At 39.2% G+C, this 13526-nt stretch overlaps 1 protein-coding gene across 4 annotated transcripts; it reads left to right on the forward strand.

Annotated features, from left to right (window-relative positions):
• Nucleotides 1-1497: 1497 nt before the first annotated feature.
• Nucleotides 1498-13087, forward strand: LRATD1 (LRAT domain containing 1). Of its 4 annotated transcripts, none has more exons than XM_085542188.1 (2): nucleotides 1498-2393; nucleotides 3203-13087. In XM_085542188.1, the coding sequence occupies exon 2, from the start codon at nucleotides 3240-3242 to the stop codon at nucleotides 4086-4088; it is 849 nt and encodes a 282-aa protein (XP_085398314.1). In that variant the 5' UTR covers nucleotides 1498-2393; nucleotides 3203-3239; the 3' UTR covers nucleotides 4089-13087. The 4 variants fall into 4 exon arrangements, with proteins under 4 accessions (XP_085398314.1, XP_015714941.1, XP_015714942.1 ...); XM_015859455.2 differs by lacking the exon at nucleotides 1498-2393 and adding an exon at nucleotides 2428-2581; XM_015859456.2 differs by lacking the exon at nucleotides 1498-2393 and adding an exon at nucleotides 2428-2569.
• Nucleotides 13088-13526: the final 439 nt, after the last annotated feature.

Raw genomic sequence — 13526 nt, forward strand, 5'->3', positions numbered from 1 at the left:
TGTTTTGCTTTGTTTCATAGCACATGCCCTACACTTGGAGAGAAACTGAGAAAAAAAAAGTTCTTCTTGAGGGACAGAGGAAGAGCATAAAACACTGATGAGACAGACTGCAGCCTGAAGTGAAATGTAAGAATGTAAGTAGGAAATGGGTGTTGAAGGTGTCCTGAACAGAGATAAGTACTTCAGCAAGAGATGGGATGCACTCATTAACCAGACTTTCAAAAGCATGGGAAATGCAAAGAAAATGGGGCTATTCCATCCAGTTAGAAGTTTAGAGTCTTTCTTGAACCCAGACTGCACTTCTGCACCATGCAGTTCACTGAAGAAATTTGTCCTGTACTCTTTTGCACGGAAAAGATAAAATAATGTATTGTTTGTTTGAGACTGTCTAAAAATTACTCCACATAGCCTTGATGATTGGCAAATGTGGGAAGTGTGAACTGTGAGTGCAATCTAAAACGATGCAGACTTTAAACAAGAAAAGATACAAACTGTTTAGAAAACAGAAACTGTTGATGAAGAATGTATCTATTGAAAATGGCCTTCTGCTTGGATTAACTTTAACAATGGAACACATTAACAGTTATGAAAAAAATCAAAATACCTTACGCTCTTTTCCAGCCTAAATGATGAATATATTAGGGTTTATTTGTAACTTAATTTAAAATGTTGCAGTTTATGAAGGTTGTGCCATAAAAGAATGTATAATTTCTGATAATCATGACAAAAGCATCCAAACAATTTCAGAGGTTTGAAACACCCTCTTTGCTTACTCCTGTGAAACTTTTAAATACATATTTTAGAATATAATCATTTTTAGATACACATTTTTACTTCAAATTCAATTTCTAATTCTACAGACCCCCGAATGCTGCATCCTAAACTGCTGCAAACCATCAGCTCACAGACACCCAGGATTCTGAGACTGTAGTCCTGAATTTATGAAATTTATGAAGTCTTAACTAACAAAATATTATAATTGCCACAGTGAAAAATAACTGGTCAACCTTAGAATGTCACACCACTGAACACACCCCTTTCTCCCTTCCATTTATGATCCAATGCCTTTGCCTACATTAAAAAATTAATGAGAAACAAAATACTCTCCTTGAAAGATAACCATATAAATATTTGAATGGTCAAATTAAAGGTTCATTTGAAATAAACACATGTCTACATAAGAAATCCAGTATTTGACCCATATAAACCTAGGCATGAAACTGTTACTATGATAAATGGGAGCTCGCTATAGGTACAGCTGCATGTCTCTATCATGAGAATAAAGCAACAGCATTATTCTTCTTATTTAACCAAACCCCAAGACCAGACTGTGAACAATTAGTATAAGTTGGGGAGTAAGAAGTGAAGATGGTTCGTATCCACAAGCACTGAAAATAGAAATATTTATATAACAAATTTGTTTCCACTGTGAATAGATAAAAATGGTGCTTTAATATGACTCACATATGAATCAAATAATTACTTTTTTTTTTTTTCATGAAGTATCTTAATATTTAAGTTCTCAGAAGTTCCCATGATAAGAGCTCTCTGAAGAACAAAGGTTACAATCCCATCACTAACACAATCTTACAGGGAAATTGTGCTCATATCAGCTAATTATTCCAAAGCCTGGATTTCATAATATGCAAAATTATATGCAAACTATGTACTAGTATTAACTACTACAGATGGTAGATTTAGATTTGACGTATTTTAGGAAAAGATGGACTGCTACCATCAGGCAATCTTATGTTTTATGTAAGACAAGCCATAGCCCATCTTCTAGTCAATTCTTAGGACAACCCAGCCAGATGTGGACAGCCACAGCTAGGTGTCACCTCACCTAACATCAACATTTCAATGTGCTGGTGATGATAAAAGAAAGGCACTTCCTTAGGGCAGCTCATCCCTTCCTAAAATGGGCTGTGCAATAGGCGAGCAGAACAGCCTTATGGAAAGGCCAGTTTTGTCTGAGCGTGGGGAAATCCAGAGCTCAGATCGCACACAGGTTTCTGAAGTTAGACGAGCGCTCATTTCCTTGAGGGATGAAGAAATTCTCGGATAGATACAACCCTCCAGCTAAAACCAATGCGTTCTTCTTATCATGGAAATTACTTTTTTTTTCTGCTCTCTTTTCAGTTGCAAAGCGGTGAGCGCACTGCTTGAACCTTCTCTCTCCGGATAACCCTGCCTCGCCCACACCGACCTGCCTCCGTGCCACAGCCAGGGGCCAGCCACGAGGCGCTGAAATTGAACCGTGGAGCGCTGGGGACAGCGAGGCCAAGCCGGACAGAGACGCCGCGGATCCCCGCTACAGCCGCCACCACCGGGCGCAGCGCAGCGCAGCGCGGCCAATGAGCGGGGCTGGGGCGGGCTCGGGAGCGGCGCCGCTGGTACTTAGGCTCCGCCGGAGGGGCCGAGCAGCCCATAGCGGAGCGGGGCGGCGCGGGTGGAGGAGCTGGACGCGCAGTGGGGAGGACGGAGCTCACCTCCTCTGCAGCGCCCATGGGGACAGGACGACTTTAAAGGAGTTTGTGGGGGGGTTTGACGACCCGCTGGGCGACCACGGGTACGAAGAGGGGTGAGAAGGACTCCTTTTGGGGACAGAGGATGCTTTTTTTGTGGGTTTTTTTTTGTTGTTTTTTTTTTCCTTGCAAGGTCCTGGCCGAGATGCGAGGCACGAGCGGGCAGATACGGGTGGCAGCTGCGAGGCCGCCTGCTTCTCCGGCCGCCTGCTTCTGCAGCCGCCTGTTCTCATGTACAGCGGCTTGGTTCGGCTGCGGGCGGGCTCGGGACCCTCCGGGCCAGCCCCTCCCAGCACTCTCTCTGCCCTTTCTCTTGCGGAGCGAAGAGCGGAGACTCCCGAAGCAACTCCGTCCCCCGCGCGGAGGCGGCGGGCGGCGAGGAGCCGCCTTCTCCTGCGGCGTGGGGTTGGGCCGGGGAGCCGGGAACCCCGGGGCACTGCCCTGCCCCGCACCCCGAGAGCGTGGGGAAAGGATCAGCGCCGGGAGTCTCCTCCTCGCACGGAGGGGAGGGATGGAGCGGGGGAGGAATGGGTGCTCGGGGTGGAATCGCTGAAGTCTTTTGTATGTGTCTTGATTTTTTTATTATTATTATTTATTTATTTATTTCTCTCCTCCTTTCCTTCTCTCCGTTTGCACTCTCGTTTTCTCTGTCCCTGCCCACCCCACCCTTCCTCCAGATCCGGCGATTCCTGCCCTCGCCTCGCCCTGTCATTGATGGGAAATCAACTGGATCGCATCACCCACCTGAATTACAGCGAGCTGCCGACCGGGGACCCCTCGGGGATCGAGAAAGACGAGCTGCGCGTCGGGGTGGCTTACTTCTTTTCGGATGAGGAGGAGGACCTGGACGAGCGAGGCCAGCCAGACAAGTACAGCGTGAAGGGCTCCGGCAGCCCTGGCCAGGAGACGCCCACCCACCACCTCCACCACCAGCTCGTGCTGAACGAGACTCAATTCTCCGCTTTCCGTGGCCAGGAATGCATCTTCTCCAAGGTCAGCAGCGGCCCCCAGGCTGGGGACCTGAGCGTCTACTCGGTGTCAGCGCTGCCTGCTCTCTGCAAGCCGGGGGACCTGCTGGAGCTGCTCTACCTGGGGCCGTCGGAGCAGCCGCCGCCGCACTGGGCAGTGTACGTGGGCAGCGGGCAGATCATCCACCTGCACCAGGGGCAGATCCGCCAGGACAGCTTGTACGAGGCGGCCGCGGGCAACGTGGGCCGGGTGGTGAATAGCTGGTACCGCTTCCGCCCGCTGGTGGCTGAGCTGGTGGTGCAAAACGCCTGCGGGCACCTGGGCTTAAAAAGCGACGAGATCTGCTGGACTAACTCCGAGAGCTTCGCCGCCTGGTGCCGCTTCGGAAAACGGGAGTTCAAAGCCGGGGGGGAGCTGCAGGCTGCTGCCGGCACCCAGCAGCAGTACTATCTCAAGATCCACTTGGCGGAGAACAAGGTGCACACGGTGAGGTTCCACAGCCTGGAGGATCTAATACGTGAGAAGCGCAGAATCGATGCCAGTGGCAAACTGAGAGTGATCAAAGACCTGGCTATAGTGGATGGGAAAGAATAGTGCGCAGCGGGGGTACATGGCTATCTTCCTTCTGCCCTGCTGGGGAGCCCAGCCTGCCACAGGGGCAGCCGGCTGCACCCTCTTTCCATAGGACGCGACTGAAAGCAGGATCCATGGCAACATTCCAAACAAACAGCGTTCTTTACACCCATAGCCAGTATTTTGTTTGGCTTTTAATAGTGTTAAAGCTGAAAGAGCGCGTGAGAGAGGAAGAAAAGAGGGGGGAGGTGCACAAAGGCTGTTCTCTCAGTGTGTGGACAAAGTCTCTCCTGTTGATCGATGTTGACCATTCTAGCAACATGCTAATAAAATTTCAAATTGAAATTTTTTTAATTTTTATTTCATGGCTTTAATCCATGACAGATTTTAAACACTGGGGGCCATGGATGTGGGTTTAGCTAAATGAGTTTTTAGCTAATGTTTGCCTTGCAGCCAACCAAAAGCATCCACTGTACTTTGCTAGTTGGAAGGGGTTGCAGGTGGGGGAGTTCTAAGTGCTTGTTTGCTTTGTTTCTCAACACTGTTGCTTCATCCCATAACTGCAACTCAAATTTGATCCCAGCCAACTCTAGCAAGACATCAACAGGGGAAAATGCTTTCACATTTATGGCTGAAGCTGATCACATTTAAAATAATGTCTTTGTTTTCTGTCTGCAGCTCTCTGCTAAATGTTACCATAATTTATAAGCTGCTTCCATCACCCTTTTTATTTTTTGTATGGAAAAATTTGGTGAGCAGCTGTTTCCATGAAACTAAATTCACTGGTTGAAGGTGTATATTGAAGAACAGTGTACTCAGTGTTGGTCCTTGGAGGTCCAGCCTCTAGCATCTGATGCTTGAGCAGTGGGTTTGTGTCGCCCTAGTGACTCTCATTGCAGCACTGCTTCACTACCTCTTCATGCACAAATCAACAGAATCCTGCAAAAAAAAAAAAAAAAAAAAATAGGTTTGAATTCTGCATGTTGTCTTTTTAAACAGCGATTTATTGCATATTTGCATTTCCACTTAAAATATATGTAATGTGGCCATTCATTTTGCATTTCAAATTCTAAGCAACTAAGAATCCCATTCAGTCTAAGTTTAGGAATCTACAGCTGCATTTAAAATGCCTTTTCATGTGATGTGAGCAATGCCTTGTTTGTATTTCAGATCCCATTCACTCATTGCTTAACTTGCAGTTTTGAAGTGAAAGATCAAAATATTAAATATACATAAAATTTAAAAAAATATACTGGGGCATTTCTAAATCTGTATTAATCTATTTTTATTACTCTGAGCTGCGTACAACTTGTAATAAGCAATTTGTCTCTGCATGTTTCAGTGCTGGAAAGAAAATGCATTTGTTTTTGTTCCCTCTTCCCACATCAATGTCAGATGACAGAATAGAAGTAACACCCCTGTTCTGTATGTACAATACACTCCACCCCCTATCAATGTACTGTTTCCTGGCTCCTTTTTTGTATTAAACAATGTCATTAGCAACCTTGATTCAACAGTAATTTCATTTCTACAAAGGGTTTCCCTTCCATACCTGAAGCTGTGAGGGTGGAGTGTAGTTCACTATAAATATCAGCATAAAAATGTTTAAATAAATACACTCCTTTAGTGAAGGTCTTCAAACAGGCTTTGTTTACTGACAAAAGTAGCATAGTTATGCCCTAATGGGCAGTGTTACTTTTATTTCCACTCTCACCTTAAAGTACCGTGGTTAGTACAATATGGGGTAAGCATTTTTTAATTTTTTTTAAGTGTATTGTCATACCTTTTATTAAAGAGGTATTACTTTAGCTTTATATGGGTGATAATGTCTGATAATGATAGCTTTTTTTCCATGAGATTTAACAATTTTCAACTTTGAACGTTCATTTGTGTATATTGCATTGCATCTCCTAGATGGTTCCAGTTGCTGAGTACCTCATAGTATTTGGGGGAGGTGCTATGAGACTGCAGAAAGGTACTGATATTACAGCCAAAAGCACTTAGGGGAAAAAATGGAACATAAATAGTAGGAGAAGGAAGAGTGGGCAAAAGTAATTTAATTTTTCCTTGTAAGATATGTTAGAGAAGTGAGGTGGAAAGAGATGGAGAGGGAATAATTGGCAAAGTGTCTACAAAGACAGAAAGAATGGAGTCATGTAAATTTTGATTTCTGAAATGCTTTTTCTTCAGATTGTTCACAAATGAATAAGGTAGGGTTAGACAGAGGATCCTTGAAAGAATAGCACTGCAAGTACTCACCAGTGAGAAATCAGAATGTGACTTTAAACATTTCACTGTCCTTTGAAAATGTTCCCTTTATCTTAACAGACTTTTTAACTGTTGTGAGGTTTTTTTAATGTTTTTTTTAATGTTTTTTAATATATTTTTTTTAATGACTGACTAACCTGGTTCATGAACATGTCAGTTTTCCTTAGTTTGCTTTGCTAGATGTGTGTTTATTTAAGCTCTGTCAGAAGTCTTTGGCATTTCTCCAAATCAGAGAAAGGTAACAAGAAAATTAGGGCCTCGGTCCTTTGCATGATGTCTGTAAGAAAGTATTGGAAGTACTCATTAATGGCATTAATCTGAGATAGATTACTGCTGTGACTATTTTCAAGTGGCAGTCTGCCATTAGCAACAGAGATATCCACACAGATCATTTTGTTTTTACTTTCTCTGGATTTTAGTCCTCAGTTTCTGAAGCAATCTGGTCTGAATTTGCAATCCACTGAAATTAATAGAAAGACTTTCACTGACTTTAGTGAGCTTTGGGTCATGCTGTGTTGATTAAAATGTGGTTGAAATTTGTGGACCTTGAAGAGAACTGAGGTTTAAAGTGGCATTAAGGAGAACAGAAGGGCCACCTTTCTGTGGTCAGAGACAGGCAATATTGTGGAAATCAGGAAGAAAACAGACTAGTCCTCAAACAAGCAGTGTTAATGTGACAAAGCAGTAGGAAAAGAATGAAAAGTGAATAGAAATGATTGTTCAGTGCCTTGAAACAAGAAATGAAAGGCTGGGGAGCAGTTAGATGCAAGTGAGGCAATTATGTGTATGATTGACATGTAGAAAAGTAATTGATTATACTCATCTTTCAGGATCAGTGACCTGTCTGAGTTAACATTTCCATTTCCGTCAGTAAAGATATTGACAAATTATATTATATCCATGGATCTGTTTACATTCTTCAGTCTAGGGTAAATATTTATATCTAAGTAATTCATTGCCACTGAAGTACTGTCTTGTAATGTGACTGCAGGGTTAGGTTACTTGCAAATCCTGCTTTTGTGTCACATTTCAAGTTTTCTGTTAGCTATTTGGGGAGCTGCTTTATTGAAACTCTTGCTTGGATACTATATTCCTTGTCATTTCAAAATGCAATCTCCTGAATTGCTTTGAGGCTAACATTTTATTAAAAATTTGTTTCGTGTTCTCCTGAAGCATAGAGAGCCTTTGTGAAATGTTTTACTGGCATGACTGAACTGTTTGCTGGTTATTGGCTGGGCACATAGGTACATAAGTACAAGAATGGGTGGCAATATGGGTTTTATATCCATCAGCTTTGTATTTCCATGTTACTTTGTTTTTATTTTTTAGGACTTCTTCCTCTCTAAAAATATCTGTATGCAATTCTAAAAAGAGAAAACCTTCAGAATATTTATATATTTAGGGCAATATTATGCTGCATTGATTTCAGATTGAAATCTGGTTGTAACAAGATATGGCCTTCAGGGTGTGACAAGAAATGGCCTTCAGTCTGTGCAGAGTGTGCATAATGTTAATTATCTTGCCTGATTTAATTTTAGTGTCTTTCATATTCAGGTAAGTGATGTGCAAAAATCTGTCAGAGTTTATAGACCTCTTTATGCGATGTGTTGAACAGCTGTAACTCCAACCAAAGTTGGCTGAAGTTGAGAGAATGCTGGATCTCACTGGAGACATGCGACATCTTGTAGGATCAGGTACCTCAGCCCCCCTCCCCCCTGCCCAAGTTTCTAAATCTGTCTTTTTAACTACAAAAGAAATGGGGGACTGTGATATCTACTGTGACTTCTGTTGTTATTTTCTATGGAAGTTTTCTACTGGAGTAGCATAGAAGTGTTCTGTCCATAATTTTGCTTATCTGTGATGAAAAAAGATGGTATGTGTTGATGCTTATATTTTGTAAATGATATCTTTTCTGCTTTATATCCCAGGAGAACGATGATGGTCTCAGTCCAAAAGGATTAATTCAGAAATATGTAGGGAGGTATGACTGGGATACTTAAGCTGAGAGCTGTTTCACTGCAGAATTAGGTTTGAAAGAATAATAATGTATGACTAGAGTGTGATCATGTGCAGCTGTTTGTTCATGAATGTTAGTGTTTCCATGGCAAATCTGGAATCTATTTACTTAATTGTTATGAAATATGAAACTTCTCTGCTCCCTGAGTTCAAATATGACAAGTAAAACTGCCCTACATTCACGGACCCTCTAAAAACTAGTTCAATCTGTCAATTTTTTATTTTTATTTTCCAGTTTTATTGTAAAGAGAATTAATATTGGAATCAGATATTTTACTAAACTGATTGTAAATGAAAATAAGATGTTAGTTTGGAAAAAAGGCAGTGAGCTAGGAATCTTCTGTTACTTGGAGTGCCAGTGGATTTACTCCCATTTTATAGAGGTATAAACTACTAGTCCTGCAATTTTTTAAAGCAAGTAATTGTGACACTATGTATTTTCTTTTGCAATATAATATTAATTCATATATATATAATACAGATCCCTTGTGAAATTATTCTTTTTCCATATATTGAAATGTCACCATGCCTTGGAAAGTAATCATTATTGGAAATGTTTACTTTTGAGAAAGAAACTAGAATTTGTCTGATAGCATTTATACTTGAGCAGATGGTAATATACACTTTTGTTTCTTAGTGTTAGATATATTGCATAATTGGCAAACCTACTCAGGTGGTTATATCCAGGCAAATCATCAGCATAAGCCATACAGATTGAGATTGCTGAGATTATGGTTTTATATGGTGATACTTCATTTATTTTTCTTTTTTAAAAGAGTATTTTTATTTGAAGAGTTGTGAGAGTTTCTGGTTCTGCAGATGATCCATGCATAAAACCACTTGCTTCCACAAGTGTTTGTAGTATCAGGACCTTTATCATAAAAGGTCTGTCCCCTTCACCCGGCATTTTCTTGAAGTTAAAATTGAGGAGTAGGTCTGGCCAACATCTTGTCCATCAAGTTCACACAGAATTCAATGGAAAAATTATGTACATGATGTTTACCAGAAGAGCCTTAATTGCATATTCTTGCTTGTACATACAGTAATTATCTATGCAATTCTGGCATTTTCCTAGGAAAAGTGGGTTAATGCTTTTCAAACTTTTTTTTTTTTTTTTTTTTTTTTCCTCCACTTGTGTGACTGTGTGGGTACAAGTGTTGGACATTGATAGAAGATGGGGAATTAGCATATGGGCTTGAGTCTCTGAAGTGCCAATCCCTGCTGTTTTAATAGGAACTCAGAATTTGAAACCAATGTGAGTATGACAGAAAAAGGTGGGAGAGTTAGTTAAACTTCAGACTTTTCAAGAAAGATGTTCATAGTTAAACTTGAAGTGCTGTTCTTCCTTTTTCTTCTGCATGGTGAATGAGGGTGAATAACTGTGTACCTCTCATGCACAAAACCATTCCTGCTTTGGAAATTCGTGGTACCGTCTAGGCAAAATAGTTAGTGAAATAAGCTGTGTCATCAGCCTTAAGTAGCAAATAATTTTTCTAAGCTTAAACACTGTTTGGATACAGAGTGGCACTGGCAATCTACTTTGAAAAGTTGCATGAAGTCATGAATTAAACAGCATAAGTAACTCAGAAATGAAAGACCTGAATCATCATTCTTTCAACTTCCTATGTAGGAGAGGTTAGAGCTTGTTACAAGTTTATGTAAATCAAAGAGTAACCCTATTTCAAGAACACAGTCCTGTGGTGGGCTTTACAACTGGATGAAATGATCAGGCCCTAGAATTAGTTCTAATGTAACACTGTCATTGCTATAAGAAAACTTATATCCAATGGCATGAGTATATACAGAATGCCACATCATGACCTTCCTTCACAGTACTTTACACCACAGAAGGAGTATTCCTCATAAGTTATTCAATGTGAGTAAGCATATCACAATCTGGTCTCAAAACAGATAATCTATTTCCATATGCTCTCATTGTTTCCATGTGCCCCTTCAGTCAGTTGAAAGCAATATAAAACTGAATCTGAAAATTATGGTAATTGTTTGTAAATATTTAAAAAGACATTTATATGCATATTGATATACAATTAATATATAGTATTGTAAATATGTATACATATGCATACAGTGTGTGTATATATTATGTATATGCATACACAAGAAGTTTTGACTGTTTTGTTAGTATTGGTAATAAGTGGCAGTCATTTCTGTATGTATATTAACAGTACAACAAGTGGATACCCAAGAATATGCTTACAGGATTTAAACACTATTCAATATTGGTTTTTTTACGGTATGTCATGGTCTTCTGACATCAAGATAAGCTAATTAAATATGTGGGTTTTGATGTATTGCTACTTACTGCAGGAAAAATATCAGGAACACTACACTTTGCAATAAAATAATGAAGTATCCTTTTAGTATGAACTATGCTGCTACTGACTTGTGTGTTCACAAATAAATAAATGTCCCAGTAACGTATCTATCCATCCTTTCTTTGGCATACGCTAATGACAATGCCACATTTTTTTCTTTTCTACTAATTTAAACTATTTTTTTTTCCTGTGATGTTTTGGAAGTGTAGCACTGAATTTAGATGTGTTCTGTTGTTTCGCCGTGCTCACCTATTGTTGCATAGTTGTTCGAAAGTACAGTGGCAGCTGGCTTTTCTTGACTTTTCTCAAATATGTCTTATTTGAAAAGCAAAAGGTGAGACTTTGAAAAGCACTTACAGCTGAGTTGGCTCCTTCTCCCCCTAAAACACTGTTGACCTTTCACCAAATTATTTGGGCCACAGCTAGGCTAACCTGTCCGCTTTTAGCAATGTTATTTGATGGATACAGGTTGAAAATGGGATCTGTCAAGAACAGTGAATGCTTTGAAAATAATAAGTAAATAAAAGCATTGCTGCTGAAAATAGGTCTAGCATAACATAACATGGGCAACCCTGACATTGCTGGTAATTACAATATCTGAGTAAGCATCAACACCAGTTAGTTTTAAGAAACCTAGGTTGTGTTTCATGCTACAACTTCATTTAACAGAGATGGCTTAGATGAATGTATCTGTTAATATGTATTATATAATTTTATAAACAGAGTTATGTTTATTTGCATATATGGCATAACCTTTCTTATCTTTACATTCAAACTTCATTGTATGATATGTCTGCCTACCTTACAAGGTTTCTGGATCAGTATTTCTAGCCTGTCCTGGCTTAATATCATTGATTCTTCAGCTGGGTGTAATCAAAGGTCATTAATACTGAAAAGTTCACTTTAATTGACCCATCGACTTACTTTAATTATGGCAATATAAAAGAGTGTCAAGTGCTAGACTCCTACAAAAATAGTCAGTTAATATGTGTATTCAATATTTCCTGTGTCCTTTTAGCTCTAGCTAAGGACTGTAAAAGTGTTCACTATATCTTTATCTCTCCTTCAAGATGAAGAAATACGATCTAATAGATGGGCAGAAGAACAAGCTTTTTTTTTTTTTTTAAAAAAAAGAAAAATAAAGGCAGAAATCTTGAACTGTTCTTTTATAGTTGTAATTTGTATACACATTAACTCTGAAACATTCAGGTAAAATTCTCACTTATGGTAGGAACAAGAATTATAGAAATGATACCCTCTGAATTCTGACGTACTAAAAGCTTGCATATATATTCTAAATCATTTTCTTTTCCATTTTGTGGTGCACTAGCTACTTTTTTAATACATAGGAACCCAAAGTTGAGTTCTCTGTGTGCTGATAATGTACCCTAGCAGAAACAGAAATGTCAAATATTTGCATAATATGAATGATAACAGAAAACCTCTCTTAAATTTCATCTTCCTGAAATCATTTATAATCATTCCTAAAATCATTAATGCGTACTCAAAAGTATGCATGAGATTAATGACTTTCCTAAGAATAATGTCCAAGATAATGTAAATGAAAATAAATCTGAAACATAACGTTAAAGGAGAAATGTTTTTTTATGTTAAGCTATGGACTGTCAAATATATCCTAATTCTTGAAGTAGGAGTAGAATGTGTGTTAATATTTAAGGAGTAGTTCTGTTTGCAAGATCCACAGACCTCTTCTCAGCACAGGAGTGCTTTACTGAATGAAATAATGTCAAGGAACAAGAAAGTGTAGGATTCTGAGTTTGATAGAATTGTCATATTCACACAAAAGTTCTAGCCCCATTTCAAATCTTAATACAACTTGTTTCTGACTGAGTAACTCAAAAATATGACATGCTTATTTTTTTTATTAGTTTTGTTGATAACGGTTAGTTTTTTACAGATACAGTCATTTTGGTGCTTTATCTTCTCAGTACTTCACTGAAGACCTCTTGAACTGTTTTGTGTGTGTGTGTGTGTGTATGATTTTTCCTTTGTGTTCGTTTTGGAATTAACAAGTATGTAAAAAACCTGACACCTGAGAATGAAAACCTTAAGGACACAAATGTTGAAAACAGCTTAAATGGAGCTTTGGAAATACTATTCACATATTTTAATGAGCTTTCATAGCTGCAAATAAAATATTATAAAACACAATTGAATATTGTGTTTTGTAAAGCATTAAATAAAGTAGGATTTTTAAACATACAAGTGTATATTTTAAAAGGTTGCTGCTAAGCAGTTTATCTTAAAATGAACCCACTGTATCTTGAATGCAGGATGTAGAGGTCAACAAAATGTTTCTTAAATCTGATTTATGAGCCAATCTACCCTTTCTTGGTGAGGTTTCAATTATCATTCAAATAAATATCTCTATGTACACTAGTGCTTGTAGCATCTCTGTTATTATTTGTGTTTGTGAAAATGGCTTTGTATGATTGCAACCAACCACAAAGATTTAAGCATCCCTGTTATGTGATCATCAAGTGAGATCAGAAACTGTTAGCCAGGAATAATGCAGTAGAGAAATCAATGTAACGTGAATGTAGCAATGCACAGAATAAAAATAAACCATTGTTGATAGGTAAGGGAATAATTCTTGTGCAAATGACATTTTATCCAGTGTATGAATAGAGAGAATGCATAACTGAATGATGCAAACGCGTAAGAGAACAGAGGTAAAAAAAGCACCAGTTTTAATACTTACCGGGCATACCAAGTAATGTGCTAGAGAGGGCTCAGTGTAGCACATAATCATGGAATCATAGAATTATTGAGATTGGAAAAGATCTTTACAGTCAGAAAGTACAATCATCAACCGAGT

The sequence above is a fragment of the Coturnix japonica genome, chromosome 3, assembly GCF_054131305.1.
Source record: "Coturnix japonica strain WE chromosome 3, WE-NBRP24, whole genome shotgun sequence".
NCBI classification, from domain to species: Eukaryota; Metazoa; Chordata; class Aves; order Galliformes; family Phasianidae; genus Coturnix; species Coturnix japonica.